At 41.1% G+C, this 22,545-nt stretch overlaps 1 protein-coding gene across 1 annotated transcript in view; it reads right to left on the bottom strand.

Moving 5' to 3' along the window:
• Positions 1 to 16,626: 16,626 nt before the first annotated feature.
• Positions 16,627 to 22,545, bottom strand: part of LOC122641603 (novel plant SNARE 11-like) — an 81,959-nt gene continuing 76,040 nt past the window's right edge. Inside the window, exons 8-11 of the mRNA XM_043834890.1 lie at positions 18,938 to 18,994; positions 18,751 to 18,843; positions 18,587 to 18,661; positions 16,627 to 16,738 (exon numbers count right to left, since the gene is read on the bottom strand). Coding sequence (XP_043690825.1) covers positions 16,658 to 16,738; positions 18,587 to 18,661; positions 18,751 to 18,843; positions 18,938 to 18,994 — 306 coding nt within the window. The 3' untranslated portion in view covers positions 16,627 to 16,657. The remainder of the gene's footprint in view (positions 16,739 to 18,586; positions 18,662 to 18,750; positions 18,844 to 18,937; positions 18,995 to 22,545) is intronic.

Raw genomic sequence — 22,545 nt, 5'->3', positions numbered from 1 at the left:
GGTTCTAGGAGGCTGCCTATTTTTGTATATTTAATTTTTTTCCCCTTTTTTGTTTTTAATATAATTTACTTATTAAAAAAAAACTCCACCTGCCTCTGCTCTCTATGGGTTACCAAGCGAATAGCCGTCAGCATTCAGTTTGAACCAAGGGTGAGGAGGAGCACAATAGAAAGTTTCCATGATAACTAGAGAATTCTAGAACAAATCAAAGTAGTCACTGAATTGGCCTGGCCATGAAAAGAGGGAATTTGCTCCCTAATAGCACACGAGACCTGATGTAAACCACACAAAAGGGCTTCCCATCAAAGCCTAAATTTTTTTACCATCAATAGAGCTTTTAAATGACAAGTGCAACTTAACAACTGTATTATAGTTGTAAAATTTATCCTTGAGAAATCCTATTTTATTTGAGTCCTACTAATTTAATTTCATAAACATGAAAAAATGAGGACATCTTTACAAATCAATGTATGGTTAATTCTTAGAGTATTTTCACATTCTACATGATTTAGTTAGGGTTTGCAAACTATATAAACTAGCCATTAACTTTTTAGCCTCTTATTGGACTGGATTCTTCATATGGAAGGTATGTAACCCACTTTCTTTGTGGATATCATAATCTATTCTTAATTTCCTACAAATTTGTAATATGATCCATGTAAGAAAATTATATGAAAATAACCGGAGAAAAAACTCCCCTGTTTGGGACCTTCATGTTGATTATGAAGAAAACAGGCAATGAAATTGATTAATTGTAAAAAAAAATCGAAATAAGATAATTTGTAAAGATGGATCGGAGTGAGACTCTAAAGGGATAGAAGAATATCACATCAATCAATTTTTTTGAAGGAAAAAAAAGTAGATATATAGTACCTGCATTTTCTATAGCATTTGAACTTTGGCCCATCATCAAATTGACTCTAATATGTGATGAAGTATCGAATTCCTTCGACATTTGAATATTAAAATTTTAGCAAAGCGAGAATAAAAAGTGAAATAGAGAACGAAAATGAACAAAGAAGCGATCAATGGAAAACTCTTTTCTCTTTAGAAATACAACCAAGGTTGTGTTAATATAGATCGAGGGTCGAGATTAGTTTTGTAACCCCTCATCATATGAATAAAACTGGCCAATAGCTTACAATAGGGTAGGCCTCGAGTAAGAATACTTTTGAATTTACAATAATATTTAACGGGTGGTGATAAGAGCTGACTAGGATCCTTCTCACATGCCATTTTTGTGTTTTGGTGTGCGTGTTGTCAAAATTGGAAAAAACAGAATGGGTTGGCCTCATAAATGCAATGGATATGAAAATACATATTCATTTATTTTCTTCACTTTATATAATTTGGATTTACTTTCCTCGAGATATTCAGTGTATATACATAACAACCCTCGGTTAATTTAACTTTCATAGCTTGGTCATCAAAATATTTAGGCTATGTTTGGTGTGCATTCCTATTATGAGTATGTGTAGACACTATATTTTTTCCCTCTCCACCAAACCTCGCAAACAAAAACTGGTCGTACCAATTAAAGGTGGCATGACCAAAATAACACCTCTTCGAATAGGCCTCCCACATTCTGGGTCATTTTTTACCTGCTTTCCAATATAATTCACCCCGACAATGATACCATCGAGTAGTGCATGCAAAAACCTTTTTGACGATACCCAGGTCATCAAATTTCGGCGACCAGATTGGGAGATATCACCCCTAGAAGTTTTTCCACATATTTGCACACCAAACTATCCAAAAAAATATCTCGAAGAGGTGGTTCTGACAGGACAGGAATTCACCGGTGCATAGGGCTATGTACTGGCAAAAAAAAAAGCTTGTTTTGCCGGTTAATGGGCCAAATTCGCCAACCAAAGTCAATCTCATTGGTGTTGGCGAAATGCCCTTTTCCATGCCGCAAAAAACCCCGTGCGTCAACACACTCCCCTTGCCCACTGATTGCTATAAATAACTGTCAAAGGAAGAAGAAAGAGAGGAGAGAAAAAAAGAGAGAGGAGGTTATAGGAAGTTTTCCCTAGAAGTCTCCAACATACCCCTAGTATAACATCCCAAACCCGAAAAGAACATTAGGCATCACCCTCATGAGCGCATACCCATTAGGTCACCAGCATATACATAAAAGAAATAACAAAATCCCAGTTTCGCATACATCACAGCGGAAGCATTATACATTAGTTAATCATCCAAATCAAATATATACACTTGTAGCAGCTGGTTCCATATATGTACAACAAAATTTTGTCCTCTGTAATCCTTGAAGTTATACACAATTCACAAAAACACTATCATCTCTTCCATCAAACTATATACATTTCAAAAAGATACATATTTCCCAAAGTATATAAAGTCCAAAAACTCTCAAGTCCTAAGTCCTGCTCTAAGGTTCCCCTGTAATTGTATAAATCTCCTCCCTTGCCTCCTCATCTGAAAACAACAATAAAAAAGAGGTGAGATAATGCCCAATAAGGTGTAGATGTGCATATACAATCAAGCATTCATGTGCATAATAAATAGAATTGAAGCAAGAGTAATAGATCATAAGTTTCACTCCTTTATTTGTTAGGTAAATTAAGTCTGGCCATTTGTGAACTACTAGATGTGTACAACATAGTTGAGGGTGGTAGCAAGCCTTGCATCGCTATTCTCCTCGATTCTCAAGCACTGCAGCCCTAGGGAAGATTATACAATAGAATTATAGATGTACTGTACTCCATGTATCCAGACAACGAAGCTTTGGGGAGGACCCAACATCTATTAAACAACTCACTGGATCACTTGTCTACTCAATGTATCTACGGAACACCGGGGAGGAGAAGCTCTGGATGAAAACATTTTACTAGTCTTGCCTAATCCATGTATCCAGCCACTAAAGCACTAGGGAGGGCAAGCACTAGTATCATGTAAGCCACGTCTACACCTTATTCCAGTCACCAAAGCACTTTGATGGATACATTCTTACTCTCATAATGCCCTCATCTAGTATATAATCCCCTATTGAAAAGGGGTGGTAGCCACAATGTATGTTCTAATTACAATACTATAACTCACACACATCTTCCTTTCTTTCAGTCATTCACTTATATTTCTTTAATTTCTTTCACCTTCTCCATCTTATTTCTACTCCATGTATCCAGACACTGAAGCATCAGGGAAGACAAACTCTAATAAATGAAAACAATTTACTAGTCTTGCCTACTCCATGTATCCAGCCATCGGAGCATTGGAGAGGACAAGCACTAGTATCATGTAACCTATGTTTGCACCTTGTATTCCATACACCAGAGCACTGGGATGGATACAATCTACTCTCATAAGGCCCTCATCCAGTCCATATACCCCCTACTGGAAAGGGGTGGTAACCACAGGGTATCTTCTAATTACGTTACTATGACTCATACCCCTTCTTCCTTTCTTTCAATTTCTCTGTTTTATTTTCATTGATCATCATATAATGCATTATTTTTCATGGAGCTAATGCCATTCCATTTAAGAAGCTAACATTTCATACTCTAACTTATTCAATCATATTATGACATTCATTCATTCCACCATTAGATAAACTACCATATCACATTAAGTACGACATGCATTTCATTCACCATAACATAGCACAAGCACACAACATAAGCATTAACTTTGTCTTAAACCATTCATTCCTAACCATATAATATATATACCATAAACTTAAACATCACACCAAAAATCATGTAATATTATACATCATAATACACATTACTTAATGTTATACCCGCATCCAAGTCTACTTCGAACTTTGGTTGTAGGTCCTGAACCGGAGGTCATAGATGTCAATGTCTTGTGGTGTATTGATCAAGTGTTTGTTAGAGATGAAGTAACCCCGAGGTTGAGAGCTTACACACCAGTAAGGAGACGAGTACCTCCTCCATGTAATTGTACAGTTCACTCCCAGATTTACAACCAAGGTAAGTGTTTTCCCCTCAAATCTACCAAATGCCTATAAATATACTTGAAGAAGACCTAAGACCTCCGGACTATCACCACAGGGTGGTCAACCACCATCCAGTAGGGTCACAGGATTGTCGTTTTGGACTTAATATTATTTTACTCTGTGAGACCTGCATACCCCCGCTGTGTTCCGCCATCCGTATATCATTACGATCGAGATTCTGTGTACATTTCAAAACACCCTTTCAAGTCTCGTATGGGGGTCCTACCTGGGTTAATTGGCCATTTAACTCAATTTAGTCTTATAAGGACCAATCAAACGAACCTTAGTGGGTCCTTGCTATTAATATGCAATTTCATTTCTATAAACTCATTTCAACTTTCAATCTTTCTGGTTTTTTGCTTTAGAGATAGGTAGAGAGAGAAGGTCTGGAGAAAGGCTGATCTGCTGGGAAACATTACCACCACTCGCTCCCGGACAATTTAGGTAGGCCTACAGACCTTAAACCTCTCCATTCCCATCCTTTCTATGGTCTGGTTGGGGTTGTCTAACCCAAATTAAACCCCAATTTCCATTCTGTTTTGAACTAGGCTACTGACTCCAAATTAGTCGTTCGACTGGGTTGATTTTAACCCAGTTGGCATGCTGTGTACTTCCCCTAAGCTGGTTCAGGATTTTGGGACGAAGAATGACATTTCTGGTGAAAACCCCCAAATTCAAGCTCAGTAGCAACCACCGATCGATCAGGCCCGACCCACTACGGTCAACTAGTCTATGGTCTGCTTGACAGACCGGTTAGTTTTGTTGATTCTGTTTTTCCCAGTTTAGCTTGGAATTTGATTCTAAACTTCATGTATAGCCTAATTAACATATTGTGCAATTGAATTAGGGTAGAAACGCTCATACGGTGAGGCCTATCGAGGGTTCGGACTTTGAATCCTAGTTTGGATAGTTTTGCAATCAGGTGAGTGGGATAGATATTGAATTCTTTACAGAATGTTTACTTTTAATTTATTTTGTATGCTACTCATGCATAACGAATCTATTTTGTTGTATTCTTAACCGCCATATAAATGCATGCTATCCGTTTACTCTTTTTATTTGTTTATGGAATTCTGATGATGTGCTGATGAAGTGTTGTCATTTGTTTTGAATTTTACGAATGGATCTGAGATAGACTAGATACCGTAGTCGGCTTGAAAATGAACGGTATGGTGTGTTATAGTATGGAATGCGGAAGCACTGTCCATTTTATAATACGTCATCTAGAATTTCATGTGGCTAGGAAATATCATAACCTGTACTACAAACCCTTGCCAACATGGGTTAAGGTGTTAGATACCACAAGTGTGTGAGGCTAATATGTTGGAAATGCATTATTCGGTTCGTTGACCCATCGGATCATTAGGATCGGTGGTAGCACAGAATTGTGTGAGGCCAATGTCTTGGAAGGGTATTGCTCGGTCGGTTGGACCCATCAGTCAATAGGGTTGATGGTAGCACAATAATAACTCAGAGGGTTAGTCGGACTGACCTTGAGAAGAGATGTCGGAGCCGACTGGTCTTCTCTAACAACCCAATGGGTGTATCACAGGAAAGGGTTAGAGGCCCCACAGCAAGGATACATGTATTGGGAATTGTAGTAGTATATTTTTACCTAGTGACTTAGTCATTTGTTGTTAGGTGGATTAAAAGTCGGAATTAAATCCCATGCATTTAGGATTCATATTATTGCGCTTGCTTGTATGGTCTATTTCATTCATTGAGCTCGGTGGAGCTCACCCTCGTCGAAACCCCCTTTTTAGATGATTTTGCAGGTGGAGATATCCCAGTGCTGGAGGATGATGTTGTTCCATAGGTTGCTACTGATGGTGATTATGCAGTGCTAGAGCTCGAGGGGCATGACCCTTCTTGTGCGTGCGATTACTTTGCTTCTTTGTGATATGGCCTAATGGATCAGGCTTCTTTCTTTTTGTTGTATATGCATGGTTACTCTTTTGTGTAGATAAATCTTATTGTAGTTGGGATGTAAAGTTTAACCAATGGACCTTGTATAAATATGATATACGTAATACGTATCACTTAGAATTCTAATATAGACTTATTATTATGTTATTAAATTCATTTTTCGCTACAATTGATTTTTGTATTGTGATGGTTGGTGAGTTGGAGTACTGCGTTAGTGATCCTGGTGGTTGCTGGGATGTTGGCACCTGATCACACTAGACGTGGGTTAGTCTTATTAGTTGGGGTGTGACACTTAACATGTTCCCTAGCCTGGTTAGGAATCCGACTTGACATTTGGCAATTGAATCTGGATTCCAGCGAATTGGCTCGTCAGTTCGTGGAACACACTACCCAAAGAGGTTGTTCTTCCCCTGTTCTTGTGGGGCTTTGGGTGGGGTTATGACCCTTACTCACTTAGCTTCTTTAATGGGGATTTTAACTCATCTAAAACAAATAAAACCTACTAAAATAGCATCATTCCAGTTCCAATTATCCCCAATCCAATTTAATAATAACAAATAAAGCTCATCATTCTTTCCGGAGTTCAGCTTGTCCTTTCTCTTTCAAGTCTTTCAATTCTTTCAATTCTTTTGTTTTTTTGAATTTTCCCTCTTCAAATCAATATTTCAGTAGCTCAACATTTATTTCCCCTTCTTAATGTTATTATCATTCAAGAAAATGACAGCCTAGCTAGTTAAGCAACAAAACATCCACTACAAAAAAAGGGGTCTACGGTAGCGTAGCTTAAAAAACACGCCGTTGTAACCTTTCACGACGTTTATTTTTTTTGTTTTTGGTAAATTTTCACAACGTTTATTAGAAACGCCGCAAATGCACAGTGAAATGTAGTGACAAAAATCCTCGTAAATTCGTGCTATTTTTTTAAAGGTAAATTATACGTACCTTTCCTGAGGTATGACCTAATTACACTTCTACCGATGAGTTTTGGAAAATTACACGTTCCTCCCTAGGTTAGATCAAAGTTACATTCCGTTAACTGTACCCGTTAAATCATTAATTGCAATCGGTAGCAATTTTTAAGTCCTGTTATGACCACTATACCCTTGATGGGGTAAAATGACACTAATGCCCTCATCTTCTTCCTCTACTTATTTTACAAATGTAGATACCCAACCGCCACCCACCATTACCACCACCGCCGTGCAGCCCCATCCCACACCATCTTCCCCAAATCTGCATTTCCTCATCTTCCCGGAAAACCCTACAACTATCCTTCCCGTTGGTCCACTGTGCTGCTCTTCTCTGTCTTTCACCTTCTAAACCCTTAAAATAGCAAACGCCATTAACGCACTTGTGCTGAAACCTTTATTCTGCATCAGGTGCATTCACTGGAGCTAAGAGGCCTTTTCTGGAGTGATGGAGTTAAAAATTCTGGTTGGAGAAGGAGAGATTCAGATTCAAATTTTGCTGTTTTGATTAATGGGAAAACAAAAAGTGCACTGGAAGCAAGAAGTGACTTTTTCTTTTCGTACCAATGAATAAACAAACGTGTGTGAATGATTTTTCCCTCAGATTCTCCTTTTGATTATTTTCTTCCAAAAACCCATACCAAAACCCATTTCTACATATTCCGATGAATGAAATCTGTCGCTGGGATTTGGTGATTATGAGTCTCGTTTTGGGAATTTCAGAAACGGAAGGAGAAGAGGGTTGGGTGGCTTCGGTGGCTTATGGATTCAGTTGCCGGCGATTTGGCTGGAGTGGAAGGCAGAGGTGGTTGGCAGCCATGATTGGAGGTTGAAAGGGTATGAAATCGTTGTTGGGATTGAAGCTTCAGTCAGTAGAGCTGAAGAGGAAGCAGATGGGAAATGGAAATATGAAAACAATGGGGTTCGGTGGAAGCCAAAAACCACACTATTTAGCCTATCAAGTTTCTGTTCCAAGGTGTCCAGACAGACATTGTCTCAGGTGATCAAAATGGGCTATTCTATGACTAGGGTTTTGAATAGGAGTGGTCGTTTGGTTTATTGAACCCTAAAGCGTTTGATTTGAAAGTAGAACAACTAATCGAAGCTTGACGAAACCAAAAGAGGGGGCAGATTGTTGCTTCATCATTTCAGCCTGAATCTTAATCCATTGGAGTGGATTTTGGTGGGTTTAATGGTAAGATTTATTTGAATCTTTTTTCCTAATCCCTGCCCTCTTCTTCTTTTCCGTTCTTAGTCGATTGCAGCAGCCGTCGATAAGTCTCCATCTAAGAGTATTTAGGTATATGGGTTTTGAGAGAGAATGGATGTTTCATAAATGGAAGCTGGTTTTGGGGAAATTATTTTGGGGAAGATGAGTTGCATATTTTTTCAAATGGATTTGGAGAAGATTAGAGCGTTTTGGTTAATTAAAACACAATTTTAATATTTTCAGTCACCGATAGAGTGGGAGTTTTTGTTATATAGGTCATACTTAAGAGAGAAACATGTAATTTTTCAAAATTTATGGGTGAAAGTGTAATTAGGTCATACCTCAGAAGAGGTACGTATAATTTACCCTTTTTTCAATTACTTTCATGAATTTCCAAACTCAACTTTGATTTCCCTTCAAGTATAACTTTAATTCTTTTCCCTTTCCTTACTATTTCTTTTTCTTTTGGTAAAGGAAAGTCTATACATGAGAACGTGAAGAGCTAGTAGGAGAGTGAGCTAACAACTCAATCAGCCACGAAGTGGAAAGAGGCCAGACTATCGTGCACGTACAGGACAGGGCCTTCCTAGCTAGGGAGTTTGCGACACAATTCGTCTCCCTAGGAATGAAAGAGAAAATACAATCCTTGAAATAGGTGGAGATATAGACAATATCAGAAAGGATAGGCTGTATGGCTAGTGGAGGAGCTGCAGTGGTGCCTTGGATATATGAGATGAGGGGTTTGCAGTCAGACTCAACAATGATGCTCTCAATGCATTTGGAAATAGCCTCAAGCAGGCCAACCCTCATTGCCAAGGCTTCTCCTTCAATAATTGAAGAGAAGGAGGTGACTTCAGATTTTGCAATAATAGGACGCGAGTTGTGATCTCGAATTATCAAGCCTGCTCCACAAAGCTTATGGTCAGAGCTCCAGGAAGCATCATTGTTGAGTTTGTAAAAAGGAGAGTTTGGTGGGGTCTAAACTGCCTTCACAGATGAGTCAAGAAACTGCTTGTGGATCTGATCGATTTCCTTTGGGGCAGATAGGTGTGCATTCATATATTCCTGGTGATAAGAAGTTGCTGCCCGGATGACGTCCAAAGGAGACCAAATTTTCTGACTGAACTGAAAATCATTCCTTGCCAGCCATAGAGACCACAAAATGTGGCTACAGAGGCTTGAGAAGTCCTTCCACTCTGTTTTACTTAGCTTTAGCTCCTTGCTCCAGCTACCTATCCAGTCTTGTATTGTGAAACCTGAAAAATTTGTGATCCGAAAAGCTATAGGGCTTCCAAACCAAACAGCCCGAGCAAAGGGGTAGTGAAGAAACACATGATCTACTGACTCTACCACGTCTCCACAACGTGCACACTTTGGGTCTACATTTATGTTCCTGCGACAAAGTTCCTCCCCAACTACTAGCCCTGATGCACACGCACGCCACAATAGCATCTTCAGCTTTGTGGCATCTCCAAATGGATTTCCAAACTGCTATTGGCGTGTCATGCCATTTGCTAATCCTGGATGAGGAGGGCTCCGCACTAGAATAGCTACTTAGGGCGCCCCTGTTCTTGATATTACATTGTAAATAGCTTCCAGATGTGATTTTCAGTACAGATCAGCTCATCAACCCACTTAATATTACAGTTTAGAGGGCATTCCTGCTGGACTTTGTAACCAATGAGGGATGGAACCATTTGTCATTCCAAATCTGAATGTTAGATCCCCGTCCCACCTTCTAGATAAGGCCTTGCTCAATAACTTTCCGACCTTCAAGAATACTCCGCCACCCCCATGATGGGTTGTTGTTGAGCTTCGCTGCCATAAAGCTGCAGCTTGGATAGTATATTTTTTTCATGAGTAGAGCCCAATCAGTCTCCGGCTCACTATAAAGTTTCCAAGCTACTTTCGAAAGAAGGGCAAAATTGTGCAGAAGAGGATCTCTCAGACCAAGTCCCCCATGCTCTTTAGAGTGGCTCAGCTTCTCCCAAGATAGCCAATGAATACCTGAGACTTCATTGGAACCTCCCCAAAAGAATCTAGCTGCTTCCTTTCGAGTACGATCTTGAATGGACACAGGTAATTTGAAATGAGAGGCAGCATAGTTCATGGTTGGTAGCACCACAACCTTCAAAAGAGTCTCTCTTCCTGCAGGAGAGAGGTACTTTTGTGCCCAGCCATGGATCTTCTTACTGGTCCGATCATTCAGATCATGGAATAATGCCACCTTATTGATCCCCAAGTGTGATGGAAGTCCCAGATACTTCTGTGGCCCATCACCATAAGAGATTTTTCAGACTCTGTTGAACCACCTTTAAACCGGTTTGGTGTACTTGGGCTGAAACAAAGTGTAGACTTCCCCTTGTTAATCTGCTGTCCAGTAGCCTTACAAAATGAATCAACACAGTCCTTTAGGCCAAACATCTCTTCAACCCTTAGCTCTGAGAAGATGAGACAATCATCGGCAAATAAGAGGTGGGTGAGAGGCTGAGTTCGATTGCGAATTCTGATGCCTTTGATAAGATGATTCCCCTCAGCAGCCTTCAGAGTGCTACTTAATGATTGTATACAGAGAATGAAAAGGGCAAGAGAGATAGGATTCCCTTGTCTGATTCTACGAGTAGGTTGCACCTCACATCATTGTGTCCCATTAATAAGAATAGAGTAGCGCACTGTGGTGACACATTCCATAACAAGAGTAATAAAGGAGGAGCAGAATCCCAACTGGGTAAGGAGTCTCCTAAGAAATTCCCACTCGATACGATCAAAAGCACGCCTCATATCTAATTTTGCTGCAAACAAATGGGTCCTTCCTTTCTTCTTTCGTTTGATGTAATGGAAACATTCATGGGCCATAAACACATTGTCGGATATACTTCTTCCAGGCACAAAAGCAGATTGTGTTGTGGCAATTGTGGGTGGAAGGATGAGCTTGAGCCGAGTAGCCAAAACTTTGGTAATAACTTTAACAGCGACCCCACAAAGGCTTATTAGCCTAAACTGTTCAACACCAGTTGGATTTTCAACCTTAGGGATTAAGCATATGAGGGTATTGTTGCTTCCCTGAGGTAGTTTTCCTGAATTGAAGAAAGTGGAAACAAAAGCAAATAGATCTACAACCGTAAGTTCCCAAAAATGCTAAAAAAATAAGGAGGAAAGCCATCCACACCTGGGGACTTATGAGGGGCCATGGCAAAGAGAGATAGCTTGACTTCCTCCATGGTTGGAGGGGCACAGAGGAGCTTGTTCATAGATTCATCGACTGAGGGTCGGATGGTCTGTAGGACAGTGTCCAAGCTGGTGTTATCCACTCCTTCCGACCGATAGACTTCCTGATAATATCGCGCAAACTCCTTATAAACTTGGTTCTCCGTGCTAGTCCACTCGCCAGACTTGAGTCTCAATTTAAGGATGCGATTATGGTGTCGTCGTTGCATGGTGCTAGCATGAAAGAAGCTAGTGTTTTGATCCCCCTCCTTCAGATATTGTATTCTCGATTTCTGTTTCCAGTATTCCTCCTCGCAGGCCAAAGCCTCTTTGAGAGCACCAGTAATCTCATTTTCCTTTTGTTGGGAAGCCTTAGAGCACGGCAGGCCTTGTAAGAGTTCCAATTCACCCTTCAGATTCTGAATCTTGGTTTGAAGGTGTCCAAAAACCTGGGAGTTCCATTGAATCAATTGGTCCTTACAAATGGAAAGTTTGGTGTGCAAGAGCGGATGTGAAGCTTGGGTGGTTTCCTTCCACGAAGACGAGACCACATGCTTGCAGTCCTGGTGCCTTGTCCACATAGATTGGAACTGGAATGGCCGAGCTCCTCTACTAATCTGGCCATTTGTATCTAGGATCAAAGGGCAATGATCTGACCCTACCGCAGCCTTAACAATTACATTGGCATCAGGGAAGTTTGATTGCCATTCCAAATTTGAGAAAGCACGGTCCAATTTGATTCGAATGTTTGCTGACCCCAGCCTTTTATTACTCCAAGTAAAGGTTGGACTGTGGGTACCAAGATCCATTAATTGGCAAGCTTCTACCATACTCCTGAAACGAGCTATGTCACAGGAACCAGTGCAATTCCCCCCATCTTTTTCTTTCTAGGACAAGAAAGAGTTAAAATCTCCGATGCACACCCATTCCTGAGCTCGCCCTTGGCTTAAACGAATAAGCTCATTCCAAACGGCTTGCCACTGAGTAGCAATAGGATCCCCATAGACACAGGTGAGATAAAACTTCTGCTGGCTCTCCAAGGATGTAGCACAGTCAATATAGCGGTTAGAGTATTCTAGGATATCCACTTGAATCTGATCCCCCCACAGGATTGCACGGCCTCCAAAAGCACCGTTTGGTGGAACAGAGAAGCCGTGTTGAAACTCAAGTTTTTTTTGCACAACGTCTATCCTCTTCTTCACACATTTTGTTTCCATAAAAAAACATATGTCCAATTTCTCCAGTTGAGAGAGCTTAGTCACGTAGTGAACTGTGAGAGGCGTCCCCAGACCTCTACAGTTCCAACTTATCAGCTTCATTGCTTCCCATGGAGGGGCAATTCGCCATCCTCCACGGGGGTTACCATTAAAAAATGGTCCATTGTATTTTTGGTACAGGTAGGATAATAGCCTCAGGGTTGTTGCTTCTTCGTTGTCTCTTCGGCTAGATAGCTTTGGCCTGAGATGATTCGTTGGTGAGCCTTTGTTTATCAGCATTCTTCCCCCCCACTGGGTATGGTGCCTGTGGTATTGAGCCAGTTCTCCGTGCAGTAAACATAGGGCCATGGTGTGGTGGGGATTGGTTTTGGAGGTTAAGTACAGGTGAGTGGGGATGGTAATCGGGGTTTGGAAGGGTGATTATGGAAGTTTGGGTCGATGGTGGAGTAGGAATTTGGGCTGGGGCCATAGCAGAAAGGTGAGTAGGTGGTGGACGATATGTAGGTAATGGATAAGGCTCATGGTGGGTTTCGGATAAAGGGTAAGGCTCCTGGTGGGCTTCGGGTAAAGGATAAGGCCCAATGTGAGTATGGGTTGGGGTGTGCGATTGGTCTTGGGTTTGGAAATGGCTTGGTCCCACTCCGGTTATAGAGAAATTTGCTATTTGAGGTAGCAGTCTCAGAAGGTTCTGGGCCAGGTCCAAGTGGGATAGGTGTGGAGGTTGAGCCATTTCCCCACGCTGTAGGAGATTTGACAGATAGGTGGCTGCGGAAAGGGTGGGGTCCAGGTGGTTAGCAGGGTTTTGTTGGAGCATGGGTAATTCATGCCTCGGATCAGCCGTTAAGGAATGGGAGGATGGGACGGGAATGATTGCTTGGCACTGGGTAGGGAGCGTATCAGGAGGTGGGGCACAAGATGTCAGGCCGTACGTAGTAGGACGTGATGTAGTAGGCTGTTGGTGTACTGATGCAGCTGGCTGGTGCACCGTGAGGGACGTGTGAAGATGATCCATCACACGTGGCAACGGAATGAGGGCGGTGCCAGCAGTCCTCTTCTCCTTCCTGCTACTATGCTCTGTCCCGGCGGCAATGGCTGGACTCTGCGGGGTGGTAGTAGTATGGGTCGTTGAGGGGGTGGCAGATGCTTGGGTCTTTTGGAAGGTTGCTGATTCCTCATACAGAAGCGATTCAGCTGCCTCAATCAGACGCTTATCCGGCGGTGTTCCCCTGAGTTCAGAAGTGAAATGATGGTGCCCACTCATTCTTCGATCATAGGGCTTGTCCGTAGAGGTACCAAAGAAAGTAGCACAACGACTCTCCTTAAGGCCTATTAAACCACAAACATAGCAGAAAATAGGCAAACGTTCGTATTTGATATTAAGATCAATCAAGATACCTGAACGCCATCTTATAGATAGGGTTTGCCGGAGGGGTTTTGAGATATCAACTTTAACCCTGCATCTGAGATATTGAACTCTACTTCCAAACTGGTTCCCTTTGATAAGCATAGCCTCCTTTGGAATTCCCAGCATCTCCGCTAGCTTATGTGCAAGCTCTAGGGAGAGAAAATCAGTTGGGACAGAGTGGATTTGGATCCAAAAATCTGAGAAGGTGAAGCTCCAGGCCCCTTCGTCTCTCCAGTGCTCTAGTAAGAGTAGGTTTCCATTTATGGTCCAAGGACCTTCCTCTAGGACATTTAGCATATCCATTGTATGGTGGAAGCGAAAGAGAAAAAGGTTTTCCTCCCAGGGTGAAATCTCAACTGGCAACCGAGCATTCCAGGCTTGAGTAAGAGTTTCACTAACCGCTTGTTTGCGGTATGGCTTGGCCTGGAGTATAGACCCAACTAAGGTATTGGACCAAACCTGTTGAGCTCTGTCTTCAGTCTCATCATCGAGATCAACAATGGTATCTATAGCCGGCGGGTGTGGTTGTGGTGGAGGGGTTCTGATGGGAGTTCTGTTTGGTGGAGGCGAAAGATTGGTGGCTCTGTGGGTGTCTCATATAGGGTTGTTAGGTGGGTGGCAAGAGAAGACACCTTGAGGGCACGGAGGGGCCATGGGGAAGGAATAGGGGAAGACTAAACAGAGAGCTGGGGGACAAGGGAAGACTAAAGAGGAGGTTACACAAAAGAGCGGTAGTACAAGCAGGCAAAGCGAAAAGGAGGCTTTCTTATAGGAGGTATTCGAAGAGAAAAACTAGGGCACCGAACATCTCTAAACAGTAATATGCGAAAATCAGGACCACTATGGTGAGATGGCAGATTAGTGGATCAACAAAGGAGCTAAGGAAATCTTCATTGAACGGTGCCATGACTGAAACTTCAAAGAGAAATCCAAAGAGAAAGGGGAGAGTAGAGACGAAGGTGCTGGTAGAGGAAACACGTCATTACAGACGGAGAAGGGGTCTCGTCATTACAGACGGAGTTCACCTGTACACATTTTAAAAGTTAAAACCAAGAAAAGCTAAAATGTCTTTGCTTCCCCTTCCCCACAGCTCCTTTCCTTACTATTCAATCCCAACATTGATGCCTCAAGTTCTCCTTGGTTCAACAGTATAGTCTAATCTGAATTCTTATCTAATTACATACACAAATCAGCAGCTTTCATCTTCTCTTCTCCTTCTTCCTTCTTCTTCCTTCTTCTTTCTTCCTCTTTTCGTCTTCTTTCTTTAAGTTTAAAAATGTCCTAACAGATTAATTCTGGCTGCTTAGAAAACCATGGTCTAACTACTAATTCCCAGCTTAATCTTCATTAAACATTAGTCAAAGCATATTTAGATACTTATTACTTAATCTCTTACCACCTCACTAGAAATGCTAAGTGGCTGGCTCTCAGCATTAACTAGATACGACATGACCAAGAAATTAAAATTCATCCAGCGATCCTATGCAGAACCAGTCTTTGTAGGCCTGACTATGGTGCCCGTGATGTAGCCAGACAAGCCATGGGAAACAATTGCAAATAAACAGGAACGAGACCACATAAGATAATTGCTTCCATTTAACTTGATGGTGTTCACAGGAAACGAAACAAAATCACGTTGCGACGAACCATCAGAACCAGAAGAAGCAGAGGTGATCTCCGAAGTGTCAGGCATGGTGGCTCAAAAAAATCGCAGAACTCAAAAAACAAGGCCAACAAAAATAATTAAATCATATGGAGGAAAAAAGGACCCTTGGAGGGAGTCAACTCACCACCAAGGGTGGGAAAAAATTAACAGCAAGGTGAGGGAGACCCTCTCGCGAGAAAGAAAGGAAGGCGAGAGGTGGCGGGGGGGGGGGGCGCTTGCGGTGGAGGTGGAAGAAGGGGGGAGGCCCTGGGAGGGCTGGCGGTGGTGGTGGAAGGGGTGGGAGGGCCTGGTGGGGGTAAAAGAAGGGCCGACAGAGGTGGCGGAGGGTTGCTGGTGGTGGAGGGCTGGCGGAATGCTGTTGGTGGTGTCAGAGGGCTGGCGGTGGTGGCTACTGGTCTTAGGGTAGAAACACGAAGGAGAAGAGAGAGAGAGAAAAAAGAAAAAAAGGAACAAAATCTTAATTCCCATATCCTCGGAATATTTTTGGCTCTGATATCATGTGGAATTCCGTGAATACTGGTTTGATCAATGTGATTATAGCCCAGCCTTTATTTATAATATTAAAATCATATGACAAAACTACAACTAAGCAACGTGGGACTAAAACCTACATACACGAATACCCCCAAGGACAGATTTACCCTTGGACCCATATAACAACAGTATTATTTTTGTATAGACTTTGTCCTCATGGTAGGGATGGGACTATCCTGCCTTCCAGCATCATATGGAGTTCTAGTGACTCAATGAACAATTAAGTTTTATGTCAGATACATATAAGCAATGCCAATCAGTAATATGGGATCCTTACTTCTTAGTTCTTAGTGAATACATATAAGTTATGAACATTGAGAATAGTACATTAGGATGTTACAATAATCCTCAAATCAGGAAATATATACCAAGAATATTGTGAGTCCGAATAATTTATGATCTGTGAGAGAAAAAGAAGAAGAGAGAAAAAAGTAAATAAAAAATAAAAAATCATTTTCTGACCAATATTGGCAGAACTGGGTCTGACTGAGCAATCAATTAATGGCTGCTTGGAAGAATATGAATGCTCTCTGTTGCCTCTAATTCCAAAGAAGTCTTCGAGTTGCAGGAGGAGCAAGCCCAGGAACATCCCTGATATCTTTGTTTTTTGGGTCCACAATCTGAACAATTCACAGAACACATATTTTAGCTGAACTTGTTATTCAAAGATTGAAGTAAAAGAAAGATGAGAAAGTCTAACAGGAAGGAAACTGAGAAAACTTGTTAAGCATCCAGACTTCTATCTTACAGAAAGAAATCGATTCCCTAATCCCTAGGAGAAGAAATGTTGGTCTCTAAGAGGCATGTGCTAGAGCAATATGCACTTGAACTTTGGAACTTCTATTGGATGTTTGAGAATGCTTCTTTGCAACTATCCAACATAACTATTTTCCTTGACCAATCTTGTTCTAAAGAAGATGAGACCTGTCTGTACTATTTAGATTGGGCACAATCCATTGGAGATGATTGGGTTATGAAAGTTTTAAGTAGGCTCCAAGAATGAAATTAAATTTCAGAAAGAAATATTTGATGGGAACCACTCCCACTGACTTTATCAGATAATTTCCCATACTTGAATTTCATACTTCTACCATTCATCATCTATGTAGTTGGAATTAATGAAAAAGCTCAAATTAGATTGTCATTAGAAGAAAGGGATAGTAACTTTCATGGCATAAGCAAATTAGAGAATTTAAAGTGCTCTCTACACACAACAAACTTGGTCAAAACTTGCACCCCTAAATGGATTCTTACATAATTCCAACATTTCTAATTAAATTAATTGATAAAATGTTAGTTATGAAAGAAGATCCCAGAAAAGCATGCAAAATGGTATGACTGTATGAGATTCTTTACAAAGCAATCTTCTTGAAGGATAGATTTCAAGGCCACAGATATGGTAAATGACATAAACAATGTAGAGTGTGAAGAGCATCCCAGTGCACGAGGCTCCCGCTACTGCAGGGTCTGGGAGGGGCAAATGTACACAGCCTTACCCCCTGCTTTGCAAGAGAGGCTGTTTCCAAGTTTAGAATCCGCAACCAACAGGTTGCAATAACGCAACTCAACCATTGTGCCAAGGCTCGCCCACTATATGACATAACAATATAATGGAACCTAAAACTGGCATTAAGCTTACTTTGATTAGTAAAAAAAAATGACGAAAGCCAAACATGGAGACTATGTTACTTCTCTGACAAAGCCATATTTAATATAATTAAGAATAGCATGTAAAGATGAGAAGTATTGTCGGTAGGATATTTTCTTCCATACTCTCTCTTTTTCCAATTTAAAAAGCAATATTCCAGACATTACAAGAACCAAGAGAGAATTCGGGTAAAAAAGAAAAAGAAAAACTTATTTGTGCTTGGCCAAAATCTGATGTGCAGCCAATCATAAGGGAACTGAAGTTTAATATGTGGCCAATATGTTTGAGACAGGCCATAGGATTCAACATGCTGGCCAATCTAGGGGGCTCGTAATGCCAAAACCAACCATCTGTGTGGCAAAAATAGGGCATGAAAATAGATATTTAATTGAAAATTTTCCTACATAGTCAGTATGGGAAGCAATTTTCCCTTCTATTTCAGCATGAGGGCTGATTTGGTCATTCTAACATCTGGAGGCAGGGTTGACTTTGGATTTCTCACCATGACAAATGTTATGGCCCATCTTAATCATATGGTCCACCCACCATGTACAGGACTTTCCAGTTCCCCTCATATTTTCAGTTGTCAAGCCTTTTCTTTTTCAAGAAATTATTGGTGTTTAATCCTTTACTTGAAAGTATTTGGCCACATTGAAAAACTCTTAAAATAAAAGTCTGTAAAGTTCAAAAACAGTAATTGTCTATTTCATTTTGATTTGAATAATTTTAGGTACTCTGTTTAAGATAAAATAGAACAAGGTTTAGATAACACTTAGTGATGAAAATTAAACAAGAACATGGGAATCAAAGTAGTGTCCACCTTTACAATGATGATTGCTACAACTCCAAGAACAATAATGAAGAGTAAGGTCACAATACAGCGATCTGTAGCAACCTAAAGATAAGAACATATCAGTGAATCACACCCTGCACAAACTGGAGTTCAGCATGGTACAAAGAGTTGGAAATATATAAGAATAATACCTGTCTACCAAGTTCCTTAACCAATTTTGAAGCTTTCTTTGTTGAAAAATGGATAGAGTCCAAATCATTAACGATCCTACCCATTTGTTCTGTCTGAAAATAATAAGCAGTAATAGCTTAACTGAAAAGTCAAAAAAAGTGGTCAACTAAATGAAATGATAAGAAATAATTTTATTAGGTCAAACACCTGAGCCTTGAGAGCAGCTGCAGTTTCTGCACCAACATTGGCAGTCTCTTGAACAACCTACAATCAACATTTACCAAGAAACACAATTTGAATTAGTCATTCAAGAAAAGGGTACTAGGATTTATCATCACCAAAATGGGTGAAGCTATTCTGTATTAGAATTGCTTTTATTTTTCATTTATGGATAACTTAATTTTTAAGCATAAAATATGTGAAAGGAATTTTTATTAGTTACCATAGAAGCTACCAAGTAATAACAGTTTATAATAGCATTCAACTTGTATCCTACTTATTTCAAGAACAGGAAGAAGAATTCCAATTAATTAACCTTCATTCAAGTGAACAATAATTATGTAAGTTGGCTATTGATCTGTGGACATGGTTCTGTAGTGCTTTTGGTCACGCTTGTCCTTCTTTTACCTCTTTACAGGGTTCTTGTGGATGGTGGCTCTCTAGATAGCCTGATGCAGATCAAAAGGAGATCTAATGGTAATGGTAATCGGCATAGGAAAGAGAAATAACCTTGGTGGTACTGTTCAGTTTTAGAGAGGAAGGAGAAGAAGGAAAAGAGAGGGAAAGAGAAGAGCACATACGGTTGTGTTTAATCTCTTCTTTCTCAAACTAGAGACAAACTTCCTTATATTGAAAAAGAATAACTAATTACACAGGGGCCCCTGGCCTTATACAAATAACAGAAGAAATATAAAATACATGTGGTTATATACAAGAATACCCTTAAACTCCTATTCTTAACACTCCCCCTCAAGCTGGGTGGTATATGTCATACATACCCAGCTTGTTCAATAAACAGTCAAAGTGATGAGTGCTAAGTCCTTTGGTGAAGATGTCGGCCACTTGTTCATTCGTCTTCACAAAAGGGGTACAGATGGTCTTTGACTCAATCTTTTCCTTGATAAAATGTCTATCAACCTCAACATGCTTGGTCCTATCATGTTGCACTGGGTTGTGGGCAATACTTATGGCTGCCTTGTTGTCACAATATAAACTCATAGGTTTGACAGTCTCAAATCCCAATTCCTGAACAAGTCTCTTCAGCCACAAGACTTCACACACTCCGTGAGCCATAGCTCTAAATTCTGCCTCAGCACTTGACCTAGCCACCACAGGTTGCTTCTTACTTCTCCAAGTAACCAAATTCCCACCAACAAAAGTACAGTATCCCGAAGTGGATCTTCGATCAGAAATAGATCCAGCCCAGTCAGCATCAGTGTATGCTTCGATCCTCAAGTGACCATTTCTAGAGAAGAGAAGACCTTTTCCAGGGCATGACTTTAAGTATCTGAGGATCCTATACACTGCATCAAGATGTCCCATTTTGGGTGCATGCATAAACTGACTTACCACGCCAACAGCATAGGCTATGTCCGGTCGGGTAAAGGAAAGATAGATTAGCTTGCCTACTAATCTCTGATATTTTTCAGCATCTACAAGGGGCTCACCACAATCTTCTCCTAGTTTGTGATTCTGATCAATAGGAGAGAAGGTTGGTTTACACCCTAAGTACCCTGTCTCTGTAAGTAGATCAAGGACAAACTTCCTCTGACAAACACTGATCCCTTGCTTGGATCTTGAAACTTCAATCCCCAGAAAATACTTCAATGGACCAAGATCTTTGATCTCAAACTGCCGAGCCAAGTAAAGTTTAAGCTTTGTGATTTCAGTTTCGCTGTTCCCCGTGACCACAATGTCATCAACATATACAATAAGAGCTGTAATAGTGTTGCCCTTCCTTTGTATAAACAAAGTGTGATCAGCTTGACTTTGGATGTATCCATTCTGTAGAATAGCTTGCCTAAACCTCTCAAACCAAGCCTTAGGAGATTGTTTAAGGCCATAAAGCGCTTTCCTGAGACGACACACTTTTCCATTGCCACTAGGATGCTTGAACCCAGGGGGAGAGTGCATGTAGACTTCTTCTTCTAAGTCACCATGTAAGAAAGCATTCTTTACATCAAGCTGGTATAATGGCCAATCAAGGTTTGCAGCCATTGAGAGGAGTACCCGAATGGAGTTATGCTTGGCCACTGGAGCAAAGGTTTCCTGATAATCAGTGCCATACACCTGGGTATAGCCCTTAGCAACCAGTCTTGCCTTATATCTCTCTACAGTACCATCAGACTTGAACTTGATTGTGAATACCCATCTGCATCCAACAGGAACTCTCCCCTTTGGGAGTTCAACAAGATCCCAAGTGTGGTTCTTCTCAAGGGCCACCATCTCGGTATTCATTGCTTCTCTCCATTTTGGATCAGCCATGGCCTCTACTACATTCTTAGGAATAGAGATGGAGGAGATAGCCACTGTGAAAGCAATACCTGTAGGGGAGACAGAATCATAGGAGACAAACTTGGCAATGGGATTAGTACAAGCTCGAGTTCCTTTGCGGTGAGCAATAGGAAGATCTAAGTCTGAGGGTGTAGGAGTAGAGGAAGGTATACCTGTCTCAGGATGAGGAGACGAAGGAGGATTTTGGCAGGTCTTCTGTATAGGGAGCCATGAAGGAGGATTTCTCTTGTCCTTTGTGTACACAAGTAGCTCCCCCTGCTCTCTGTTCACCTCTGCACTCGGAGACTCCCCCTCAACAACAGTATCCTCGGACCTTTTCTTTCCCTTGTCAATTTGAAATGGGGAAATAGGGACGAGAGAGGGGGAAGGAAATGATAGAAACTCAGGAGCCTCTTCAACCTCACTACCACGACACTCCCCCTGAAGAGGTGACTGAAAATACGGGAGATGTTCAAAGAAAGAAACATCTTTGGAGAGAAGCCACCGACGGGTAGGAGGGTGATAACAGGTGTAGCCTTTAGAGGTAGAGGAATACCCAAGAAAGATGCACTTCGAGGACTTAGGATCCAATTTAGTGTGGGCAGATTTGCTAAGATGGACATAGCAGATGCAACCAAAGACCCGTGGGGGAAGTGAAAAAGAAGAAGAAAGTAAGGGTAAGACCGCAAGAGGTACTTTGAAGTTCAAGACACTGGAGGGCATATGATTGATAAGAAAGACTGCAGTGAGTAAGGCATCGGACCAAAAGGTTTTTGGAACATGCATTGTAAACCAAAGAGACCGGGCTACTTCCAAGAGTGGCGGTTTTTCTTTCAGCAACCCCATTTTGTTGAGGGGTATCAACACAAGCCACCTGGTGGATAATGCCACGGTCAGAAAAAAAGGACTCCAAACCACCATACATATACTCTCCACCTTTATCAGAACGGACAATCTGAATACGAGTTTGAAACTGAGTGTAAACCAACTCATAAAAGTTTTTAAATGCAACATAGACATCACTCTTTTGTTTCAAGAGATAAACCCAAGTAACTCGAGAGAAGTCATCAATAAAGGAGACAAAGTAGCGGAAGCCACGTAAAGAAGTAACAGGGGAAGGGCCCCAAACATCAGTATGAACAATGTGAAAAGGTGAAATAGATCTATTGCTAGAAGATGGATAAACTGTCTTACAACTTTTTGCAAAAAGACAAGGTTCACAATGAAAAACATGATTGACAGGAAAAGAGGTAAATAAATGTGGCAACATTTTTCTCATAACAGAAAAGGAAGGATGTCCCAAACGCCGGTGCCAAAGCAAA

The sequence above is a fragment of the Telopea speciosissima genome, chromosome 10 (genome assembly GCF_018873765.1).
Source record: "Telopea speciosissima isolate NSW1024214 ecotype Mountain lineage chromosome 10, Tspe_v1, whole genome shotgun sequence".
NCBI classification, from domain to species: Eukaryota; Viridiplantae; Streptophyta; class Magnoliopsida; order Proteales; family Proteaceae; genus Telopea; species Telopea speciosissima.
Note: the sequence above shows the minus strand (reverse complement) of the source record. Positions and strands in the feature narration are given on the sequence as shown.